Source organism: Coptis chinensis, chromosome 7 (assembly GCF_015680905.1).
Source record: "Coptis chinensis isolate HL-2020 chromosome 7, ASM1568090v1, whole genome shotgun sequence".
Classification (NCBI taxonomy): Eukaryota; Viridiplantae; Streptophyta; class Magnoliopsida; order Ranunculales; family Ranunculaceae; genus Coptis; species Coptis chinensis.
Window position 1 is genome coordinate 80,631,221 of NC_141462.1, and position 24,699 is coordinate 80,655,919.

At 38.4% G+C, this 24,699-nt stretch overlaps 2 protein-coding genes, 1 long non-coding RNA gene and 1 other non-coding gene across 4 annotated transcripts; 2 read left to right on the forward strand and 2 right to left on the reverse strand.

Moving 5' to 3' along the window:
• Positions 1-4,219: 4,219 nt before the first annotated feature.
• LOC147489233 (uncharacterized) lies at positions 4,220-9,452 on the reverse strand. The gene is made up of 8 exons (XR_015202581.1): positions 8,680-9,452; positions 7,536-7,749; positions 6,831-7,334; positions 6,549-6,721; positions 5,838-6,451; positions 5,158-5,600; positions 4,936-5,042; positions 4,220-4,531 (listed from the first exon to the last, which is right to left on the reverse strand). It is a non-coding gene; the product is annotated as an uncharacterized LOC147489233 (long non-coding RNA).
• Positions 9,453-11,497: 2,045 nt separating this feature from the next.
• Positions 11,498-12,837, forward strand: LOC147489234 (uncharacterized). The gene has a single exon (XM_086571561.1). It carries the CDS (start codon positions 11,824-11,826, stop codon positions 12,652-12,654), a length of 831 nt encoding a protein of 276 aa, XP_086427687.1. The 5' UTR covers positions 11,498-11,823; the 3' UTR covers positions 12,655-12,837.
• Positions 12,838-14,200: 1,363 nt separating this feature from the next.
• Positions 14,201-14,272, forward strand: TRNAC-GCA (transfer RNA cysteine (anticodon GCA)). Its single transcript has one exon. It is a non-coding gene; the product is annotated as a tRNA-Cys (tRNA).
• A 755-nt stretch (positions 14,273-15,027) lies between these two features.
• ACA1 (alpha carbonic anhydrase 1) lies at positions 15,028-17,929 on the reverse strand. Its single transcript, XM_086574446.1, has 6 exons — positions 17,612-17,929; positions 17,104-17,315; positions 16,298-16,404; positions 16,010-16,112; positions 15,731-15,913; positions 15,028-15,330 (listed from the first exon to the last, which is right to left on the reverse strand). The coding sequence occupies exons 1-6, from the start codon at positions 17,676-17,678 to the stop codon at positions 15,196-15,198; spliced, it is 807 nt and encodes a 268-aa protein (XP_086430572.1). The 5' UTR covers positions 17,679-17,929; the 3' UTR covers positions 15,028-15,195.
• Between the last annotated feature and the right edge of the window lie 6,770 nt (positions 17,930-24,699).

The following is a 24,699-nucleotide window of genomic DNA, read 5'->3' on the forward strand; positions in this document are numbered from 1 at the left end:
CTGATTTCGGTTGGTCAATTAGTTGGCAATAACCGCGTGACATGTGTTTTTCTCCGTGCGGTTGTCTTGTGTAGGATCGGGGGGTCGGGAAGGTGATCGCTGAAGAAGGGGCCTAAAGTCGGAAGATTGTTTCCTTTACAATTTACTATTCCTACTACTATGTCTTTGGCTTGTATTAGTGTTGGACGTAGGCATGAAATTTGGCATAAAAGATTGGGCCATCCCAATGCTCTAATTTTGTCTCATTTGTTGAAAATTGGTTTATTGGGTAATAAAGATCGGGTCTCAGTTTTCTAGTTTGTCTTTTGATTGTGATACTTGTAAACTTGGGAAAAGCAAGACTCTTCCATTTCTAGTTCATGGGAGTCGAGCTGATAAATGTTTTCAGATTATTCATAGTGATATTTGGGGAAAGGCACCCGTCACCTCACATGCTAATTATAAATATTTTGTGACGTTTATTGATGATTTCAGTCGTTACACTTGGATATATTTTCTTCGTTCTAAGAGTGAGGCCAGTACTGTTCTTAAGACTTTTGTAGCTTTCATTGAGACACAATTCTCATCCAGTATTAAGATTCTGAGGTTCGAAAATGGTGGGGAATATTTGTCTCATGACTGTCAAGCTTTCTTGCAAGAAAAGGGTATTCTCTCTCAACGCTCTTGTCCAGATACCCCTCAGCAGAATGGGGTAGCTGAAAGAAAGAATCGTCACTTGTTAGATGTTGTCCGAGTTTTGCTCTTGGAATCTTCAGTTCCTCCCAGATTTTGGGTTGAAGCCCTCTCCACAGCTATTCACTTGATTAATCGACTTCCTGTTCAACATTTGGATTTTGACTCGCCTCATTTCCGCTTGTACGGTACACATCCTGGCTATGACATGTTACATACTTTTGGGTGTATTTTCTTTGTCCATTTGCCCCGTCATGACGTCATAAGCTTGCTGCTCAATCTGTTCAGTGTGCCTTCATGGGTTCAGTACTGCTCACAAGGGTTTTGTATGCTATGATGGTGTTGCACATCGGTTTCGTATCTCTCGCAATGTTGTTTTTTTTAGACTCAGTATTACTTTCAGCAGCATGTTGTGCATTCTTCGGACTTGGCCCCGCTCATTAGTTTTGATGATGGCTCTCGGTCTATCGAGCGTTTTAAACCAAGTTTGGTTTATCAGAGACGATGGCCTCCAGCCCCTACGCCCCTTCCCGACCCATTACTTGGATCAGAACGGCCTCCAACCCCTCCGCCCCTTAATGACCCTGATCCCATTCCAGATTCTGATGCTCTTAGACGATCCTCTCATATTACTCGTCCTCTTGATTGGTATGGCTTCTCTGCAGCCTTATCTCATATTACAGTTCCTAATTCTTATTCTGAAGCAGTTACCCAACCATGTTGGGTGAAGGCTATGCAAGAGGAACTTCAAGCTCTTCAGGAGAATCACACCTGGGATATTGTTTCGTGTCCTACTAGCATCAAACCCATTGGCTGTAAATGGGTCTATTCTATTAAGTTTCACTTTGATGGATCACTTGATCGCTATAAGGCCCGGTTGGTGGCTCTTGACAATCATAAAAAATATGGCGTGAATTATGAGGAGACCTTTGCCCCGGTTGCCAAAACAACGACAGTTCGCACAACTCTTGCCATAGCTGCCTTTAAGGGATGGCCTTTACGGTACATGGATGTCAAGAACGCTTTTTTGCATGGCGACCTTAAGGAAGAGATTTATATGACACCCCCTACGGGTCTCTTTTCTTTGCCCTCTTCCGATGTCTGTAAGCTAAAGCGCTCGCTTTATGGATTGAAACAGGCTCCTCGTGCCCGGTTTGACAAGTTTCGTTCCACTCTTCTAGGTTTCTCGTTTACTCAGAGTCAGTATGATTCGTCTCTCTTCATCTCTGCAACCAAGGCAGGTACTATGATTCTTCTAGTCTATGTGGATGATATTGTTATTACTGGAACTGACTCTGGATTGATATCTCATCTTCAAGACCGTCTTAAGGAGTCTTTTCATATGAAGGATTTGGGTCCATTACAATATTTCTTAGGTCTTGAGGTGCTTTCAAGTCCAGGCGGGACTTACTTGCATCAGCATAAGTATATGGAGGAGTTGATTCTCTTGGCTGGTCTTCAGGATGGTAGATCGGTTGATACTCCTTTGGAGGTGAATGTGAAATATCACAAAGAGGAGGGTGATCTTCTTTCTGATCCTTCTTTGTATCGCCAATTGGTGGGTAGTTTGAATTATCTCACTATTACACGACCTGATATCTCTTTTGCTGTTCGGCAAGTCTGCCAGTTTATGCACGCTCCACGGCACCTACACTTGGCTGCGGTTCGTCGCATTATTCGTTACTTATTGGGTACTCCTGATAGGGGTCTCTTCTTTCCTGCCAATTCTCCCCTTGATTTGGTGGGATATAGTGATGTTGATTGGGCTGGGTGTGCGGATACTGCGTCGCTTCGATTCTTGGTTGGTGTATGTTTCTTGGGCGGCTCTCATTTCTGGGCGATGAAGAAGCGGTCATGTGTCTAAATCTTCCACTGAATCTGAGTATCGTGCTATGTCTTTTGCCTGTTCTGAAATTGTTTGGCTTCGGGGCCTTCTAGCGGAGCTTGGTTGTCCACAGTTAGAACCTACTCCACTTCATCGCGACAACACTAGTGCCATTCAAATTCTTGCAAACCACAGTGTTCCATGAAGCACTAAGCACATAGAAGTGGATTGCCATTCTATCGTGATGCTTATGATGATCGCATTATCACACTTCCATATATCACAACGGATCTTGATTTCGGCGATGTGTTTGCCAAGGCGATGACTCGACAACGACACCAGTTTCTTATTAGCAAATTGATGCTTTTTGATCGACCAGCATCAATTTGAGGGAGGATGTCAATGAGGTTGCCAAATATTGTGGCTGGAGATTTGCGGAGATTCAGTGATTGCTATATTTGTATTACCATATATGTCACTGAGATTGAGATTGGCATATATTATGGCCTTGACAGCAATTGCCATATCTATGTATATAATTGTACTTTAGGAATGTGTTTATATTTTCCATATTAGAATAATATGCAAGCTGCATATACGGTACATATTGTAAGTAATCTTGACTATATAATGCAAGGAATTCCTCACAGGAACTATTCAGCAATTTAGTCTTGTAAACTAACAAATGTGACAGCATGCTGGTCTGAAATCCCAACATTAAAGCATCGTGTGTGAAAGCGGCGTAGGAACATATGCAAGCAGAGGAAGCCCGTGATATAGTTCAAACACAGCGGGAGAGGCTTGCACAGAGGCTATCCCTTGAGGGTTTGACACTTCCTACACCTTCAACTAACGCAACAGAGGATGAAAAGTCAGAAGCTGATCCTGTAGAAGAGCTATGCCAACAAATCATTCTTGTACGTGCTGTTTCTACTTCGGTCGGGAGGGAGACTGCAAAGGCTGAGGCTGAGATAGAACTGGAATCCGAGATCAATTCTAAGAACTTTGAGATTACTCGACTATCCCAGCGACTACATTATTATGAAGTTGTTAACAACGAGATGTCTCTGAGAAACCAAGAAACTGTTGGTGAGTTTTTCTTTTTGATACTTTTATTCGTCTAAATACTATTGGCCAGAGTTACTTGTTAGCATTCTCTCTGTGTTGAATCTTTCATTAGTGATTTCATTCTTCGGTTGCCTGAACCTTTAATTTGGTTTAGTTGTTCAATCATATTTATGGTCTTTTGTCTTAGTTTAAATTGTCTGCTCTGCATTTGATTGAACAAAATGATTTATATTATTCAAATCTACAGCTTGCCTTGGGGAGACAATGGGAAGTCACAAACAAAATTCCTTTAAAGCTTTGAGGAGGCTCTTCCCCCTCATAGCACATGGTTTAATACTTTATCAAAGAGAAGTAAACCTTACATGCCCTAATAAGACAACCGTCCTTTTTGTGCTTTCTAACCAGTGCTACAAGTTTATTTCAAAAGGAAAATGCATTGATTTTTATTTGTGTCAAACACTCAAACGTTCTTTTGTTACCTTCTTTGCAGAATCATGTGAACTTGATCGAAGTGTTATGCTAACCGTAATAACACAGTGCCCAACTTGGCTCAGTAATGTTGTCATTTTGGGCACACTTAATAATCTATCAAATTAAGCACCTTCATAGCTGTTCATGTCTGAGGGCTTAGAATGTTCAAGCTTGCAACAATAATTTTAGGTGCATGGTCATAAAGCACTGACATTGATTTCTCTGTGTTCGTCAACCAAGGGAAGAGTCTCACACACAATATATGAATATGCCAAAATTCATTATTCGTAATTTGGTTTGGCATTAGTGTTACTGTCAAATGAAAGTTTTTGGCCCAGTATATGTCAGGCGTTTTAGCCAAGTTTGCTTCCATTGTCTCTGATTCATGTGATTTTGATCTGTGGAGACATTGTTTTTGTTGCTATTTGCAGAGATAGAACGCACTCGAAGGCAAAAAAGGAAAAGAAGGCAAAGGTGGCTTTGGAGTTCAATTGGCTACAACCAAGGTTCAAAATATCGACGATATATCCGATATATCGCCGATATATATCGGTATTTTGGTACACCGATATCGATATTTCCGATATATATCCACCGAATATAGTACCCTTATTTTTCCGATATATATCGAATATAAAAGTTTATATTGCCGATATAATCGATATATCCGATATTTACGCCTTTTGACTTTTTGACCATTTTTTAATATAAATCCGATATTTCCAATATATTTTTCGAATATTTCCGATATTTCGATATTATATTTCGATATATCCGATATTTTAAATAGTTTGCATCGATCACCAAAAAATATATATATCCGATATTTCCGATATATCCGATATATATCGGTTTTTGGGTACAATATATTTATCGATATCGATATTTTGAACCTTGGCTACAACACCTTTATCTCAGGATCAAAGCCTTAGGTAGTGTAAGGCCGAATACTAGCTGCTTTTGCCTTTGAACTGCTTTCGATTCTTTGGATCAAACTTGGATACACCTGCAAATGAAAAACCAATGGGTTGGTTTAAAAAATTGACTCTTTAGATGGAAGCTTACTAAACTCGGCTATAAATAGTTTACCATGGAAAGCAGTACACCCCAACTTTACCAACCTCTTGTCACCACTGCTCCCTGACGAACTCTCATCATCCGAAAGACCCAATGCATGTTCCAACAATAAATTTGCATCAACCACATCATAGCTACCCCCAATTCTTTCAATATAATATTCTGCCATCTCATCATCAATATCCGAATCACTATCAGATGTTGTGTTCTCCGAGCTATCACTAACCTGATGTTCCATCAAATTTGCTTGGCTCGAAAAACTTGGATCCTCTATCAACTGAATCCCCATCAAAGTCTATTTCATCACCATCTTCGTCATCAGAAATATCTTCTGTATACAATTTCATATTTGGTGGGGAGTTTTGCAGAATGAAATCTTCCTTCTCTATCTCTCGTTACAGCTCTGATTTTTTGCATTGCCATTTTACTGCTTGCACGTATCACAGTTTGAAACCATCACGTCCTTGAGAGAAGAACTATTGTGTACCTGAATCGTTTCTTTCCCAATTAAAACAATGGTAACGGTGGCATGGAAATCAATACAACATCGGTAATCTTTGATTTGTTAATGAGCACGAATATGGCATCTCCAAGAACTGTTTGCAATGAATGATGTCAATTTAGCTAAAAATATTGAATTTAATTAAAAACAAATCACAGTATATGATCAGACAAATCAAAGTCCTCAAAAGGTATTAAACATAAAATTAGTAGCAACACTTACCTTTTGCAAAGCAACAATGTGTTTTGTTTTGATATTGAAAAGTTTCTAAGTATTTTTTATCTTGTGTCTGCGTAGGGTCAGGAAGCTATCCAAGACGTCAGAGAAGATGAGGAAATCTCTGCTGAATGGTGTTGGATTTGTTACTGGGTCGTTAGTAAAACCTAACTGTGAATTTCTCGGCTGTAGTTCTTTCTTTGCTAAATACCGACGCAGAGGAGGCACACCATCAGAGTAAATGCTGACTACCAGCACTACGAAATGCAAATTTGAAGTTAGATCAAGATTGTGTTAAGAATAGATATGACAAACTAAAGACGAGGGCTTAGCTCCTTCAAAGCCAATCTTATATTGATCCACATCTAATTCTCCGGGCTCACCAACATCTTTAACTCCGAAAAGAGGTTATCACCCTAGAAGACTCACACTTTGAGACTTGTCCGTACTTTTGGAAATTTCATCTTTGAAGAATTGTGTTTGCACCTCTCATCATTGATTCCATTTCGGAGTTATTGGGTCCCGTCGGCCGGCGTTGAGAACCTTCGAAACCTCAATGTCATCTCAAGAAACTGGCCGAGGAGCAAAAAGTAATGGCAGATATTCTTTCCCATCATTGCCTTTGGAAGAAGAAACAATTTATTTAACTCTATTTGTCCGATTAAATTGCAATATAAAATAATTTATGATGCAGAGAAATTCAGAGAGTAATATTACCAATATGTTATCATTCCCTTTGGCATGACTTTGAAGACCCTTCAACATCACGAACTCTATGCTTATCATTCACAACACCATCACAACCTCTGGTATAAACATCTTTTGGATATGATGGGCAAAATACGCTTTACGTGTCGCGATCAACAAACTTCAAAAGAAGATCCCATAGCCTACTGGGAAAAAAAAAAAAGGATCGCACCATGAGACACAAATAAATATAGAACAATCAGTTGGTTTGTTATGCTGACTTAAAGAAATGATCGAGAGAGAGAGAGATACATTAAGACTATTAGTAAGAATTGGTCAGACTTCGTCTAGACACTTGGCTCGAAACACTTCCACGACCCCCTGTCCTTGGCTTTCGCTTTTCGGTTGAATCATTGTAGGGATAGCTAAGTGCCCCTATTTAGTAAGGGGTGCTTTGTCAGATCTATCAAAGGGAGAAAAGCCGCATCTTCATACTTGGCTTCAAGTCCCATAAGAGAAGGAAAAGCTTAAAAGAGGAAGAAATAGAGTTTAGAAGCTCAGCCGAAGTAGAGTTGTGGCGACGGTCGAGCGCTCTCTCCAACACGAACAACTAGCCTCCTTGAAGGACTTAAGGACAAATGCCAAGCAAGCCAAACCTTTCATAGTGGAAGAAGAAATAGGATGTGTAATAATGATTATACACTTGCCTTGAAGTTACGTACTTTTGTCAGTGGTTCGGAGAAGCGAGGGTGGGCGGAACGATCAACTGTCGTGCTCAGTCTTTTTCTAAGCTTTTCCGTCACTGCAAAAGGCTGCCTAGCAATTTAATATAAGAAAACTGTTACAATGTCAAAAAGAAACAGATGCGCATCTGAAATGTAACCAACAATTTCAAAGAATCCAGCCACACAAAAATTGCTTTAGGTTGCACAACTTGTGGTGCAATCTACATGCTTAACTATATATCATAATACAGAGCATACATGAAACAGTTGAGATGAGATTCAAGTAAAACACCTTAAAAACAACAGGTTTAACATCCTCCACTATTACTTTATCAATGTTTGTATTTCTAATCACTCCATAAAACTGGTCCCTAAAGACAGGAGAGCCAGCAGCAAGTATCAACTTGTGGTTTCCTCGCCAACCTCGAATGTGATATCAGACGCAATCATCCTTCACAAAATCTGAGGCTTCTAAAGTTGTTCTTTTAAAGAAATGCTTATATCCCCTGTATAGAGATGCAAGTCATCAGAAAAACTTTGTAATTATCAAAATCAGAAATCTAGTATTCACGCACTGCTCAAATTAGCAACTAAAAACTCTATTCTTGTTAGCATATTCCACATACTCTAGATTCTTATTTCGTTTATCATCTAAAATCCGTTCCTCGTTTCGAAGCCAATGCAATTTTTAGCATTTTAGTCAAATTGCGAAGCCAATGCAATTGCCTTTATGAGTAATTTCTCCCATAGTTGTAGTTAGAGATAGTTATTTTTATCCTCCAATTATCTTTGTAGTTGGTTTTTCACATGCAAGTGGACTCGAATTGGGCATGTGTGATCCATGCACATCATAAGGTTCTCGAGGTATGTTGGATCCACTTGCAGCAATGAAAAATCACCCAAAATGAAATATCTGAATGAATCAATACCCTGAAGTTAGTGAGTGTGATATTTTATTTGCATTGAAGCTTTTAATTGTTTGTTTGAAATATGTGGATCAATACTGAAGGAAAAGCATGGAAAACAGAAAAAGTTTCTGAAATTCAAACTGTTTAAAAACATGTATGGAAGTGGAAAGGATGCTGTGAAACCATAAATAATTGCATTACATGCTTTATATGTACCATCTCCTTAATTCACATAAAATAGGGCATCAATTTTATTAGTTCCCATTAATTTCACACACCCTTGTTTGCTAAACTTCAATAAAGGGAAAATAAAGGTAGTTATGTTTACTGTTTGGTAATCGGAGTCAACATAAAGTCTTGAACTGATGGTGAGAAAGAAAGCTTCAGATCATCTAATATATGTCTGTTTGGATAATGTTAATATCCTCATTGGCTGCGCTATAGGGCTTGAATTTCTTATACATGCTGAAAAAGAAGACACAGATGTAGAGATTTCAAACGAAAATATGGGAAATGTTGATACCGTACCTCTTTCAACCATATTCCTCGTCATTAAAATGCTAGCTTGTTTAACAGAAATGCTGTACTTTTGTGAATCCTTTATTGCATTTTGTAGGAGTTTTATGCTCGGTCGTCATTGATCACTTACACATGTTTAATGATTATGTACAGTTGGAGAATCCTAGGGTAGCTAAAGGTTATGCTGAAGTCTATATTGGTGCTGAAGAGGTTACCGTTTCATCTAGTCCAAGGGGAACAACACACGCTCTGGTGAATGTGGATTCTCTAAGAACAACATACTTCATAGGCTGCCAAGATAGCGTCATAACTTACAACTACACTCACAAAGCAAACAGATATTCAGAGAGAAAAAAAAAAAATAGATACATATACTTCATTGTGGAAATCAATTTGCCTAGTTTTTATATCAAAATGATAAAATAGATACGTATACTTCATACTTCATTGTGAAAATCAATTTGCCTAATTACAAAAATCGCAAAGGATACCCAGATCTCGCAATAGCATTAAAAAAGGCCTTAAATTGTTATAACTCTACAAAATGTAGTAAAGGAAATCAAAATTGGGTTCCTAAAATACAACCCTCATAAACAATCAAAGAGAGAGTTCAAGGTATTCCAACTTTTGGTATGTCTTAATAAATTTATTAATAGAATTGGCATTACGTACTCCCAAATGGTTTTGATTGCTCGAGAAAATGGGTTTTCACCCAAGAATCTAGAGTTGATTAAATGGACTCTGAAGTTGCAATTAGACAAAAAGAAAATGGAAAATCAAGAATAAAAGAAAATGGAAAATCAAGCAATAAAATAAACCAAAACAATTAAATAAGCATGATCATAAATAACCTGCTTGCGATTCATAGCGATAATGCTAGAGTCGGTCGTGAGTCGGTTCATAGAGTTTGTTCATAGGGAGAAAAGGTTTTTCTTGTTGATGAAATCCTCAAAACAATCAAAGAGAAAGTTCAAGGTTTTTTTGGTTTTTATTAATAGAATTAAGTCTCCCAACAAATGGTTTTGATTGTTTAAAATTTTTTTCACCCACATCTAGAGTTGATTAAATTCTTAGTTGCAATTAAAAAGAAAATGGAAAATCAAGCAATAAAAAAAAACTGAAACAATTAAATAAGGTTTGAAGAGATGATTTTTTTAGGGAGTTGGGTTCATAGAGAAAGTTTTTTGATGAAGAATTGAAAAAAGGTTTTTCTTTGTTTCATAAAAAGTTTCCCAACATGGAAAGACATCACTTTCATTCTATTTTTTTGGAAGAAGAGAAGAATAAGACAATGATTTTTTTTAGGGGAAATTGAAAAAAAAAAGCAAAGAAGAATTTTTATCTATTTTTTTATGAAAATTTGATGTGTTAGTCTTAAAGAAAAAAGGGGGGCTGACGTGGGTCACTTGGAGCATTTTCCACTACTCAGTATTAATGGTCTTTGATTAAAGCTCCCACAACTGCCACAAGGGGTATTTTTCAAACTCTATTAAAATTCCACGTCATCAACTTAATAGTTAACTTAAAAACGGGAAACTCTTTTCCTTTTAGAATCTAACTTTAAACGGGAATTTCCTTTCCTTTTAAAACCAAAACTCAAATAGTAGCATAAAAACTCTTTATTTCCAAATTAAAATGATCTCTCTCCCCCAATTAAAAATCACAGGTTTTTAAAACATAATTAAAACAATTTGTTAATAAATTAAAATGGATTTTTAAGACTTGATTAAAACAATTTGTTAGGAAATTAAAATAGGTTAGCGACGAAAACAGGAATCACGATTTGTTATAATTGTTGAGCAAATTTTTAAAAGAGCCGGTGCGTATGTACGGGTCTACTTTCTAGTCTTAATATTAAAGCTCCCACAAGAGGTATTTTTCGAGCTCTATTAAAATTTCACGTCATCTCGTATTAAAACGGGAATTTCTCTCATATTAAAACAAATTCTAGCACTTCTAATTAAAGCGGGAATCATTTTCTTATTAAAATGGGAATTCATCCCCTATTGAAAATGGAAAATCTAGCTAGCATATCTAATTAAAATGGGAATTATTCTCCTATTAAAATATGATCTCTCTCCCAATTAAAAAAAACGGGTTTTTAAAATTTAATTAAAATAATTTGTTAGAAAATTAAAACGGATTAGCGACTAAAACGGTAATCCCAATTTTCTAAAAAAATCTAAATAATTTCATAAGAGCCGGTGCGTATGTACACGGGACTACAAACTAGTACATAACTATAATGATATGATTATTTATCTTACCCAAAAAAAAGAAAAAAGAAAAGAAAATATATGATTATTTATCGTCTTAACTTGCACTATATATGCTATAGTTCTATAGTTTAATCAAGACATCATTAGACATAGTCTAAAACAAACAATAGATATGTAACACTCAATAGACCTACCATTCAAATCAAACCTTTTAGAAATTGAAATCAACGCCCAAACTCCATTATTAGGGTAATGGACCCATGGTGTACAAAATCCGAGAAATAGTACTGTTGTTAATCACTTAATCAGCATGATATTAACATTGTCGAATTAATCAATATGCCAATTTTTTCGACTTTGCAGTGTCGAAATCATAGTACAGTATGCGGCGATAACACCACAATATCTTACCAGTTTTTCTTAAGATACACCATATACTGGTATATTAAGGTCTCTTAGTGTCGACATTTCCTAAATAATCATCTTTTAAGCATACCGATATCTTTTCCTAAACGGAATTTTGTACTATGGTTGACATATTTTTATATGCCGACATTGCAAATTCAGACAAAGAGAAGGGACAAACATTGGAAGGTTCTATAGAAAACTGACGAGAATTAGATAAATTTTGAGGAAAACCCCAAATAATAGAGGGTGCATCTCAATCATGCATTCGTCTCCATTCAAAGTTTCACAATTCTTTTACTATTCACACCCCCACCACACCCCATTCCCCTCTAAACAAACCCAAAACCAGCAACCAATAATAATAATAAGCAAAGAAGCAGAATCCAACTCAAAATCTCCCTCTTCAGTATTTTCAACTCATATTTTTTTTGACTTTCTTTAAAAGGCTCCGTTTCAACTCAACCACTTGTTTTAAGCTCTTTCCTCTTCCTATCTTGCTTTCAACTTTATATCTCAACCATTCAAAATGTCACAAGTCGATCAAGAAACTCCATATTTTCCACCAGAATCATACTGCGTCTCAAAAGAAGATGAATACGATTGGTATGATCGTAACGCAGTTTACGAAAGAAAAGGTTCAACAAAAGGCAACTCATCAAATAACTCAAACCCAACTTCTTCCACGTCCAACTCGTTTTCAAAACGATATTCCATCAACTTGAAATCAAAAGCTTCGATTATTGGATTACCCAAGCCTCAAAAAACATGTTATCTTGATCGAAAGAGTTGCAACAATAAACATCCGAGTAACGTTCGGTTCTTTCCTAAACAACGCTCAAGATCAGCAAATAATAATGTTCCGTTGACAGAACCGTCTTCGCCAAAGGTGTCGTGTATTGGTAGAGTGAGGTCGAAGCGTGATCGTAGCCGTAGAGTGAGATTGCACCATCGAACAAAGGAGAATAATTCTACAATACCACCATTGAAGCGAAATAATAATAAGGAGAAGAAGCTTGGATTATGGAGGAGTTTTAAGGACGCACTTCATTTGGGCCGTGGTAGACAAACTGCCGCAGTTGATGATCAAGAAACAGTGGTTAAACCGTTGACGGTTGTCAAGTCTGAAAAGTGTAATGTTTACGTGGATGAGTCAGTGACCATGAGTGAGTCAACTGGGTTAGGTGGGATGAAACGGTTTGTGTCTGGTAGACGATCTGATTCGTTTGGCGGCTGTGGACTGGATTTTGATGAAACGCCACGTGGAGAGTCGTCAGTGTTGAGCAGACGTGGGGTGGGCCCAGTTATGGAGGTGAAATGCAGTCGTGAATGGGAATGTGTGGGACCGGCGTCTGTGTAGAGGATTTGGTTAAAGTGGTACGTATTTTGTCCTATGCAGAACTGGTTTTCCTTTGTTTTGTTTAGTTTGGGTGAAAATTTTTAGATGTCAGTAAATAGTAAGCGGGAAAGTGTGAGAGAGATTGAGGTGTTTTTTGTACATATATAATGATTGTGGAATAAATAAATATTGTTCCACTATAAATGCTTCATGCTTAATAATCTTTATTCAGAAATCATATCATATCACCCGTGAAAAAGACTACCAAACCTTCTATTGATGATCTAAAACACTGTGACAAGTGACAACTTGCCAAGATAATGGCAATTCACTGACTGTACAAATTTTCAGCAATTCAGCACCAGTCAAATTGGCTCCAAGTTGGTCTCCAAAACATCAAGACACTTTACGATACTTCACTGTTGGTGTTATGGGCTTGTTTACATCCGCAATAGATGCCAAGGAGGTCAGAAGGAACATAGTTTCTTCAAAAAATATTCAGTATTACGGCTATCATTAAATCAATTTGGTTCTTTGTAATTTTCCGATGGGCCGACCAAATATTTTGTTTGAAAGATTGGTATTTACTAATCGAATTTAGTGGTCAAATTCTATTTTATTCTGTTATGTTCTTTTCTTTCTTCCAAAACCTTAACCCTTTTCTGGGATATTGTATAGATCGAACAAACTATGAAGACATGCAACCAAACCAAGAATATGAGGACATAATATAATATGAAGGGGGATAGGGCCTAGGTGGAGTGCCGGAGTGGCCAGCGGACTCAAAAAGCTCGCCATACATTTTTACAAAATAAAATGCACCCTGCTCACTTTGAATTGATGAACCTAATATCGTTCGTTCCCAAGTCACGAGATTAGGTAGTAACAATAGGAAGACTACCTAACCTCTTCTCGACAATCTAAAACTTCACATGCCAAGTTTATCTATGAATTTCTAGTATAATGAGGTAATCTATATGGTATGTAGAAATACCAACTTCTGATTTCTCTGAATATTGTTGATATATTAAAAGATTGTTAAGCAGATTGCAAACTTTACAAAGGGAAAAATTGGTACCCACAAAATTTTGATCGAAAAACGACTAAAAAGGGTATCAAACTTTACACCTTTTGACAGTTTGAAGACCAAACTTTTTTTCCTGACGTTTTGATTTTTGATTTTTGCAATGTAGAAACTTCCGTCAAATTTCTCTAACACCGTTTATAATTTGTATTAATTTTCATTTTATAAATTAATAATACAAATAAAAATTAATTTGTAATATTGAAAAAAAAATTAATATAAATTAATATGTCATGTTGAAAAAAATTAATATAAATTTTTTAATTTGCAATGTTGAAAAAAAAAATAATAAAAAAAAAAAATAGAAACGGTATTAGAGAAATTTGACAGAAGTTCCTACATCGCAAAAATCAAACAGTTTGGTCCCCATATTATCAAAAAATGTAAAGTTTAATACCCTTTTTAGTTGTTTTTTCAAATTTTGATAGATAAGTTGAGCAGTTTTCACCATCGAATTTATAGTAAAGTATATTAGCCACTACAGGGTCCATAGCTCAGTGGTAGAGCATTTGACTGCAGATCAAGAGGTCACCGGTTCGAACCCGGTTGGGCCCCCTCATTGTATTCAGAAATTCTTTGTTTTTTATTGACAGGGACACTCAACATTTTCTTCAGCATTTGGTCATCATTGTTTTTTCTCTTGTTCTGATTTTTAGCTATTTGTATGAAATACAAATTGCCAAAACATCTTATTCTTCATTGTGCTAACCAGTTTTCGGTGGTCAAAACTTTGTTAAAACTTAAAAGTACAATACTTTGAGTTGGTACACATTATCGACGAAGTTATCTATAAATCTGGTATTAGGTTTTTGGCATTGAGCTTTGTAACCATTAGTTTCAATCATGTGTATATAGGGAGCGAGTCTAATAGGTGTGCAGATCTGTTAGCATCTCTACCTTCTAGTAATGAGTCATGTGATCCCTTTATACCTCCTCTAGACAGGCAATTGCAAATATATGTTGATGAGGATAAAGTAGGACATATCATTTTGAGGAATTAACAGGTAACCGCCCATGCCTAACCCCATTAACTTTTTTCTAAAAAAAAAAAAAGTCCGGTTCCTCTATAACCGGGTATAAATTGATTTATGTACCACACACACATTTCGGAGCACATACACAGGTATCGAGGCACACACATCTCGGATTCGGCAAGATAACACGGTACCAGTTGTAGAGATCTCGAGTCCAAAAAAAAAATCTCATTGTGTACTTATCAAGTGCAGTACTTGAGTACGGAACTAATCAAATGGAGAGGAGTTGGGCAAAAGCAGAACTTTGGTTATAGACAAAGGCAAACCAACTCCATCTTCAACTCAATTTCTTCTACACTATTATTACTACTGATCCATAAAACTTTATTTTTACGTCCAGTTACAAATTTTAGTGATACATTTATATAGTGACAACAAGATTAGAAAATGTTCCATTAAGGTTGCATTATGCCGTACTTCAAGACACCGCACAAAAATACAAGTTTAATTGCTGTGAAGCTCATTGTAGAATTGCACTCTGCGTCCGTTCAATGGTTGTACAGGCCTAGAGTTGTTTTTAAATGTTGCGTCCAATGGTGCTTTTAAGGCTTTGAGCTGCTCGTCAGATATGTCTCTCACCTGCATCCATTCAAAAATTTAGATGCACGCAAACCCTGAATTATGTAAAGGTTTCACTTTATAATTTGCACATTGTTACGTGTTTTATTTACACTTTCAGAAGATTATAAGTTCATAGCAAAGGCTCTAACTTCTAACCAACAAGATTATTAGGTAAACTATAAACTCAACTATTGCCCTGTGGACTCTAGGCCTTTACTCTTGGTGTAAAAGTTTAGCTCTAGCTCTAGTTACGAAAATTTGAAATTATCATTAGCAGTTCATCGCTATTAAATTAGTCAGTTTTCCAAATATGCAGACCTAGTGACCTACTATCAAGATATTATTGTGCTGATCGTTTAGTCCGTGACCTAATTTGGCTGCATTGTATGTTATTATATAATTGAAGAGAGATATATACCTTGCCAAGGACAGTCCAGGTAACATTCTCATAGCAGGGAGGGATAGTAAGAGATCCCACATATCTGAAATACTTCCTGGTCTTTTTGTTCAAACGCTTAAGCTTCATTCTGCTGACAGCAACATGAGCTTCTTGATCACCAGAACATGTTTCCTTTGTCAACTGATTCAAACTTTCCTTCATCTGCATACATTTGTGACAAGAAATCCGTTATGTCAAACGAAACATACTTGAAAACTTGCCAAGTTAAATAGTAAATTAGTATTCATCCGTATCTACCTGATTGAGAAGCGGATCGGGATTGCCAATTTTGAAGAGGATTGCCACCACTGAGATACTACCATCACTGGCTATATGGACCAAATGAAGCTCCGCGGCGAATCTGCAATTGCAAAAGTGGTGAATGAATGCATTTCATACTCTAAATAATGCAAGAACAAAATCTCACTCTAATATGTTTTTCACCACGTTCATCCAAGTCATCCAAGTCTTACATATCTTCTTTAATTTTGAAACTTGTTTGTTGTTACCAGTTACAATACATCAAGATTAAATGTCTAGAACTACCTTTCTCCATTGATTGTATGCTCAGAAGGTGAATGCCAGTGCATTTGCTTTAGGGTGTACTTCATTCCATCAATATTTGCATATCCAACAGCACTTCCACAAGAAATCTACAAAAAATATACATAAAAAAGCTAATCAAAATCATCCTCGATCGGATAGGCTAAGGGTATATGGGCTGTTTATTGCCCGCCCAAACTAACTTTTCTTCCGGCTTAAAACTTAAAAGTATGAGCCCAACATGAAAAAAGTTGCATCAGCGCCACATTTTTTTAACTCAAAGTAGGGGGGCTAGTTGGGCACTTGGACCTCTCCATTCAAAGGAAACATTTTCCATTTGGGAGCTAATGCACCAAGTGTGGCAGCTATATGTATAGAGAGGAATGCTACACTTTTAATATTCATAAAAACAATGTCTTTAGAAGGCTAGTTGCTTGGCCTTTCTCGCATGGATCTTGTGAATATTGTTAGGAGAATGGCTGGTTCTGATCAGGACTTTCGTTTTTAAGTGCTTAGGAGTTGGGAGTTTAGGAAAGAATTCTCTGGGCAGAGTGCAGAGGTTTAAACTGAAGGCCATCAGTTTAAAGTTTAAACTGCTTAAACTCCGAAGTTGGCCTTTGCCCCTAAATTGCACTAGTTGGAGCCCATGATTAAGATGGGCCGCAGGGGGTGCAATAGAGACCCATTAACAACCCAGATCGTATGTCTCAACTTTACGTCGATTATAAGTTTGTAACTATGGATGGATAATAAGAGGATTGAATATAGAAAAAAGTTGTGATGGAAGGTAAAACAAACCGTAAACGCACCCCAATGTTGAAGCCATTGTTGATCAATGTCACATTTGTTGCAGTGTAGTTTCGTAGAAATGGTTGCAATTTGGAATCATAGACAACATCCTTCTTCACAATGTTGATGGGGGACTGGGATTTTCCTTTGGAGCATGTAGAATAATATGGACTCAAGCTCCCCCATTTTTCTGGTCCCTTTACGCCAACGTAGCTAAAATTGACAAAAGTTTCTGTAAACACAAAAAAGAAAAAAAAAATGAGGTGAAACTAAAGTACTAAACACACTTTTACTTCAAATAATATGAATTTATAATGCTTTTAACTTGTTATATTCATCCAACATATTATTGTACTTCTTAAAATACTTTCATCCTTTCTTCGTAGGTCTTCATTCTTAGATGGAGATATTTAGCCACCCTAATAGATAAAACTGTTTTCAAATAACCAAATCATGTTTGAAAACAAAATTGTTAAAAAAAAACATGAGAAACATTCTAAGTAAGAAAAGAAAATGTGAGTTTCTTACGCTCAGTCAAGGCAGCGGTGAGCAATAGTGCGACTCCGATAACAAGAATGGAGTTCGGCGGAGCCATTGGAAGCAAATCTTGGTTCTCCTATTATGCGTCTCTATATGTATCAGCAAGAGAAAAAGATGGAATGATTGTTTTTATATATAGGTAATATTTATGTGTGGTGGAAGTCGAGGTTATGGTTTCTGCCTTAACTTCAACCAAAATTTGATAAATTTAGCGAAGTTTTGCTTGAATTCGTTGTGGTTCCTCCAAACTTCTGGAGCAACTTCACCAGCCATGGCCTATATATAACACTGGTTCCTTGTTATGGTATTTAGTTACACCCCTAATACCTTAATTTAGAGTTTGAGGTTTAAGAAATAGAAGTTGGTTAGTTATTGATAAAAAGTAATCTTAAAATACAGTTGAGATACATCTTTTTTAATATTACAATAAGGAATCATTAACAAGAACCCATGCTAGTGCAGTAGTGCCCACTTCCCAGGCGAAAGAGCAATAAAACATTTGGTTGGACATATTTTTGTCATTTAAGTTCGAGACAATATATATTTTTCTTTGTTACATACGAGTGAATTAGAATCATCTTTAAGTACACTATCAATGGACACTTCAACAGAATGTCTTGTAAGATAACGTTAGGCCTTGACCACCTACGTGGTGCATGGTTCATCGAATCAGGGATACCTTCACAAGAGGCGAACCTGTTATTTTGAGATGTATTGTAAATTTAGATACTCGAGCAGTCGTGCTCTTGTATTCTCATGCAACATTTTATGGTGATTTGGGCACCACACATACATTTCTTTTTAACACGTCAATTACATGTGCAATCAATGGTTTGGAATCAGTAGTATCCACACCAATCGAGAACGACGAGAAGACACTTATTTAGCTGGTCGTCTCATGTCTGTATATCAGAGGGCAATAATTTCAAGGTTCAGGTTAGCTTACTTGAAGCCTTGAACAGTTGAACAGATACATGGAACAGTATACAAAACCACGTAATATAGACCACAATAGAGGCCAGTATGCTACTGTTGGGGATTATATCAATACCAATCGATTCCCCCACTACACAGATAATTTGTATTTGAACACAATTCAACTCCGGACAAAATCTAAATATCAACTACAACCTATACTAACATGCCCAACTCGCTAAACAACTATTAACAACAGATAATAATGTAAAACAGTAAAATCAAACCACAACACAAAGATTTACCGTGGTTCGCCAATGATGCCTACTTCCACAAGAGCCGCTTTATTAAAAAGGGAAGGAAGATTACAATCTCTCCTTTTTCAGGTCTCTCACCTTATTAGATCACTCTTATCTCTTTACAAGTTGTATATCCAGAAAAGGTTCTCTCTTTTGTTTTAGTCCGGATTCCAATCCTTCCGACTTGTTAGGTTAGGTTTTCAAAACCTTGATTTTTGGTTTTATCTCCAAAACCAAATTTCGCGGTAATCAGAAGCAAAGCCCACGAAAATTAGACCCGAAAGCTTGAAGGCTTGAGATCGAAAAAGCTGGTCGCCTCTATATGAAGCTGGTCGCCTCTAGTCTATCGAACCCTAAGTCGCAGTCGCTATCCGAAAAATTTCCGCCCACCGCTTCGGCTCTTCCAAATTTTTCTCTCCTCATGTGAGGGATAACTCAACAATCTCCCCCGAACAATGAGGGGGATACCTCCATGCAATTGCCAAATCAATGAGGAGGGAGTGTCGGCCATTCCCAAGAATAGCACAACAAACATCAAACTTACCTTTGGTAAGACTTTGGTCATCATATCCCCACCCGCTTTTGTCGGTATGGATCTTCTCGATACACAAATGCTTGTCTTCGAACTTCTCTAATCCAATGATAACGCACGTGTATGTGCTTTTGATCTAGAATGAAAAATCGGATTCTTGCTCAAGTGGATGGCGCCTCGACCGTCACATGTAACTACAAACCGCTTTTGCTTTTAGCCCTAGTTCGTCAAGAACCTCTTCATCCATAGCAACTCTTTGCAACACTCGCGGCTGCAATATACTTTGGCTCAGAAGTGGAGAGGGCAACACACTTTTGCAACTTAGATTGCCAAGAAACCGCCCCCGCAAAAGTAACCGTGATAACCGAGGTGGACTTCATCGAAATAACATCACCGCCATGTTCCGTGAGACGTAGTAAAATTTCAAGTGGGCTTACTTCCACCAAAACACAAACACGATTTGAAGTGCCTTTGAGATATCTCAATATCCACTTAACACCTTCCCAATGCTCTTTACCCGGATTTGACGTAAATCGCTTTTACCACCCCAACGGCGAAAGCAATATCCGGCCTAGTACACACCATGGCATACATCAAACCGCCTAATCGGATGGATGCATAAGGAATCTTTTCCATCCGACTCGCCATGCTCACCCTTAGGACACATCTCTTTGGTCATGCGAACCGCCACCAAGCGACAACCGACCGGCTTCGCTTGATCCATGTTGAATCTCTTCAACACCTTCAATGTAGCTTTCTTGAGAAAGCCACAACTTCCCACTCTTTCATCACGGTGATCCGCATCCCAAGTATTCCGCTTTTGCTTGACCCAAATCCTTCATCTCAAAGGATTTACTCAAGTCTTTCTTTAGCTTTTGATATCTTGTTGATGTTTGGGCCAACTATCAACATATCATCCACATACAAAGAATAAAGACAATGAAATCCCCATCCGAAATCTCGAACAAACACACAATGATCTAAGCGACTTCTTGTATCCTTGCTTCGCCATAAAGGAATCAAACTTTATGTACCAATCGTCTGCTTGCTTTCAACCCATACAAGCTTTTTTATCACCTTTGCATACTAGGTGCTCCTTGCCTTTGACCTCAAACCCCTCCTCGTCGGGTCCATGTAGACATCTTCTTCAAGGTCTCCATGAAGAAAAGCCGCCTTTAACATCTAGTCCGCTTTCAACCTCTAGGTTCATACTTGCGGTCATACCCAATACCACCCTGATAGAAGTCATCTTCACTACAGAGAGAAGATCTCATCAAAGTCAATCCCTTTCCTTTCGACCGAATCCCTTCACAACAAGGCGAGCTTTGTGCCTTGGGTGAGATTGTTCTCCCCATGCTTGACTTTATATATATCCACTTATTCTTTAGAACTTTTCTCCCCGCGGGTTTCTCAACTAACTTCATAAGTGTGATTCTTATGCAAAGAATCCATCTCGCCATGCATGGCCTTCAACCACTTTTCTTTTTTGTCGTACCTTCAAGTGCCTCTTGATAGTACATAGGTTCTCCACCATCCGATAGTAGCACGCACGTATGTGGTGGATACCGGTTGAAGCTTCTCCCTTCCTGTCGGACCCTCCTTGCCCCATCTACTCCATCGGTGCCTCGTGAGGTTGCACTTCTACTTGCTCGGTGGTGGTTCATGCATCTCATCCGATCTTCTATACCAATAGGTTCTATCCCATCATGAGCAATAGATTCTCATCATGAGCTTCAAACTCATGGTTCTCTCGCATTCTCAATGCCTTCTCAGACGCTCCACAAGAGGAACTTCGGTTCAATCAACAAGATCATTGGTGAAAGCCCTCAGAATTTCACCCTCCTCAAAGTCCGCTATGGTTTGGTCTTCTAAGAACACAACATCTCGACTTCGATTACCTTCTTGTTAATCGGATCATAGAGTTTGTAACCAAACTTTTCATCTCCATAACCCAGAAAAATGCACCGCTTGGCTTTGTCATCAAGCTTGATCTCTCATCCTTCTAATATGCACAAATGCCCCGCACCCAAATACCCTCAAGTATCCATAATCAACATCTCTCCCGACCATACTCTCTCGATAATCACTATTCGTAGGCTTTGCCGGCACATGTTGATCACATGCACTACAGACGCGATTGCTTCTACCCAAGAGCTTCTAGGTAGCTTAGAGTGAGATAGCATGCATCTCATCCTCTCTACAATGGTACGGTTCATTCTCTCTCTCGCTATTCCATTCTCGTTTGCGGTGTCTTGGGAACGGTCCGCCATGACTTAATCCCATGACTCGCAATACTCTTCAAATGGCCCAATGTACTCACCCCCATTATCCGAAATAATACACTTCAACAACTTCCCTCCTCTTTCCACCATGCCGGAATTTCAAACACGCCAAGTACTTCATCCTTGGTCTTCGGACTATAGGCCCATATCTTTCTTGACGCGATCATCAATGAATGTCAAGAAGTTGGCTCCCCCAAAGGGACTTCACTTTCATAGGACCACATAAGTCCAGTGGTGCACTAGCTCAAGGACGTTGTCCTTTCTCGTGAGATCGAATCTTTGAAAGACACCCCTGTGGTTGCTTTCCTACCAAACAATGAGTACATGTATTTAAATGTGTACCTTTAATGTCCGCACGCCTTTTGCTTAGCAAGAACTTCCATCCCTTTTATGCCCATGTGACACGCCTCTTGTGCCACGCTCGGATGAAGCTTCTTCTTCACACAGATTCGCTTCCACAAACTAGCCCGTGGTTTTGTAAAGAGAGCAAGTTTTTCTTTCCTCAAATGGAACCTCTCTTTCGGCTTCCATACCCCGCTACCAAACGAAGTTTACAAAGTCATCGCCATCTAATTTCCCCACCAAATTAGGCTTAACCGTATGTCGTGGACATGTCTTATATCCTTTGAAAGTCAAGGTGTAGCCGACATTGGTTTCTATATGAACATCTCCAATGCCTATAATCTTCGAGACGCCATCATTACCCATCCTCACTTCACCATATTCACCACACCGTAGCAGTAGTGAAGAATCCCCGCGGCGTGTGACGGATAGGATGCTCCTCAGATCTATCACCCACTCAGATCCCCCGACATGAGGTACTAAGACAAAGACACACCACACCGACACAATTCCCACTAGGTCGCCGACTAGTCGCGGGTAGTATCTCTCTCCAGAGTTTCCGCCTCCGCACCATGTCTCCATGTACACGCTTATTCATCCCATCCCTCTTCGTTGTTCGCGCTCTCATATCCGGCTGGCCTTTTTAGGGCACAATAGTAACATTGTCTCTCGCCTTTAGAGTTCTAGCTTCACCCCTAGATTTACTTCCGCCATCACCTCTAGAACGAGATGGTTTTCGTTTTGACCTCTCCCCGTTTCTCGTGAAAAGGATCTCCGAGTGAGAAGAGTCGCTTCTTGCACTCCTTCTAGTCTCCTCATTCAACAAAGACGTGGTAGCCATCTCCATGGTAACAATTCCATCCTTGGGTCGCCTCCATGTAGAAAACCGCTAATGTCTCCCAACTTTCGGGTAGAGCCTAATAGAAACAAAGCCTCAACTTCGCCTCCCAAATTGATCTTCATCAAATGCATCCGATTGATGATATTCTCAGACTTCATTAAGATGCTCGGACATTGAAGAACCTTCTTGGTACCGTGGTTCCGCAAACTTCTTAACGACTAGCACTTTGTTTCCACCCGGACTTCCTCTCATAAAGGTCTTCGAAGTTTCTTCCATAGAATCGGGCGTCAGAAGTCTCGGGGCACGTGGTGAAAGACACCGGCGTCAATCCATCACGAATGTATCAAATCGCTTTTGCTTTTTCCACTCAAATTTCATCGGGCCTTTTTCGGTTTTACTCCCTCATTCTCAATGGAAGTGCCAAGTCCTTGCAAGATAACAAAGTCTTCCATCTTGGCTTTCCGGATGGTGTAGTTCTTCCTATTCGGACTCATCATACGAAAGTGTTCACTTTAATGGTCCATCCCTACAAGTTATTTAACCTCAAATCTTCTCTCGAATTTCACAAACACCTTCCCGACCAAGATTCGATAACACCCTAGGCTATTCTAACCAAGGCTCGATACCACTTGTTGGGGATTATATCAATACCAATCGATTCCCCACTACACGATAACTTGTATTTGAACACAATTCAACTCCCGGACAAAATCTAAATATCAACTACAACCTATACTAACATGCCCAACTCGCTAAACAACTATTAACAACGGATAATAATGTAAAGCAAAAAAAGCAAACCACAACACAAAGATTTACCGTGGTTCGCCAATGATGCCTACTTCCACAAGAGCCAGCCTTAATAAAGTGGGAAGGAAGATTACAATCTCTCCTTTCAAATTTCACCTTACTAGATCACTTTATCTCTTTACAGGTTGTATATCAGTAAAGGTTCTCTCTTTTGTTTTAGTCTAGATTCCAATCCTTCCGACTTGTTAGGTTAGGTTAGGTTTTTCCAAAACCTTGATTTTTGGTTTTTTTATCTCCAAAACCAAATTTCATGCAATCAGAAGCAAAGCCCACGAAAATTAGACTTGGCCTTGGCCTTCAATGTACTTGAGATCGAAGGCTGGTCCCTCTATGAGCGCTGGTCGCCTTAGTTCAATAGGAACCCGTCGCTTTCATCCGAGCGCTGGCGCCTCGACATTTCCAACGCCGATTCGCCTTTCTCTTCTCTCGACTCTGTTTTCTCTCCTCATGTGAGGGATAACTCCAACAGCTACTTCAGTTTTTTTCACTTTATTTATTTACTTTTTTATTATTTACTGTTTTTGTCATCCAAATCATTGATGAAGATTTCCCATAATAGGATGTACTCAAACTCAGATACAAGACACGAGATGATACCTTCGAAAACACAACAAAAAGTGTACTGAAAGCATTTTTAGGAGAGAAACCAAAAAAACAACGGTGCGGTTTTAGATAAACCACACCGTATAGCTCACACAGTTTTCGCAAAATTGCGCCACATAAGCCTACCTTAAAAGCCCAAGCCCACACAGCCCACGCGGTTTTCCAAAAACCGCACTATATGTCGCACATCAATTTTCTTCTCTCTTCTCTTTTCAAATCTCTCGTGCAAAAACATTGAAACCCACACTCTAGCCCAAGTCCATGCAGTATTCAAAAAACTGTACGGTTTTTCCAAAACCGCGAAAGAGATTTAATACAGCACCAAAACAAACACCAAATTTTGACCGATTCGATTTGGTGTTTGCTTTAGTATTTTCATCAACATGTGACTCTCTAGAAGATGAAAAAACACCAAATTATTGAAAATTTGGTGTTTGATGTTAGGATAAATT

What these genes read in the sequence shown, in the direction of transcription:
- LOC147489234 (XM_086571561.1), top strand. Translation starts at nt 11,824, where the DNA reads ATGTCACAAGTCGATCAAGAAACTCCATATTTTCCACCAGAATCATAC.
- ACA1 (XM_086574446.1), bottom strand. Translation starts at nt 17,678, where the DNA reads ATGGCTCCGCCGAACTCCATTCTTGTTATCGGAGTCGCACTATTGCTC. An exon ending in ACAATGGCTTCAACATTGGG is followed by an intron (nt 16,405 to 17,103) that starts GTGCGTTTACGG and finishes TATTTTTTGTAG; the next exon opens with ATTTCTTGTGGAAGTGCTGT. An exon ending in CATACAATCAATGGAGAAAG is followed by an intron (nt 16,113 to 16,297) that starts GTAGTTCTAGAC and finishes TTGCAATTGCAG; the next exon opens with ATTCGCCGCGGAGCTTCATT.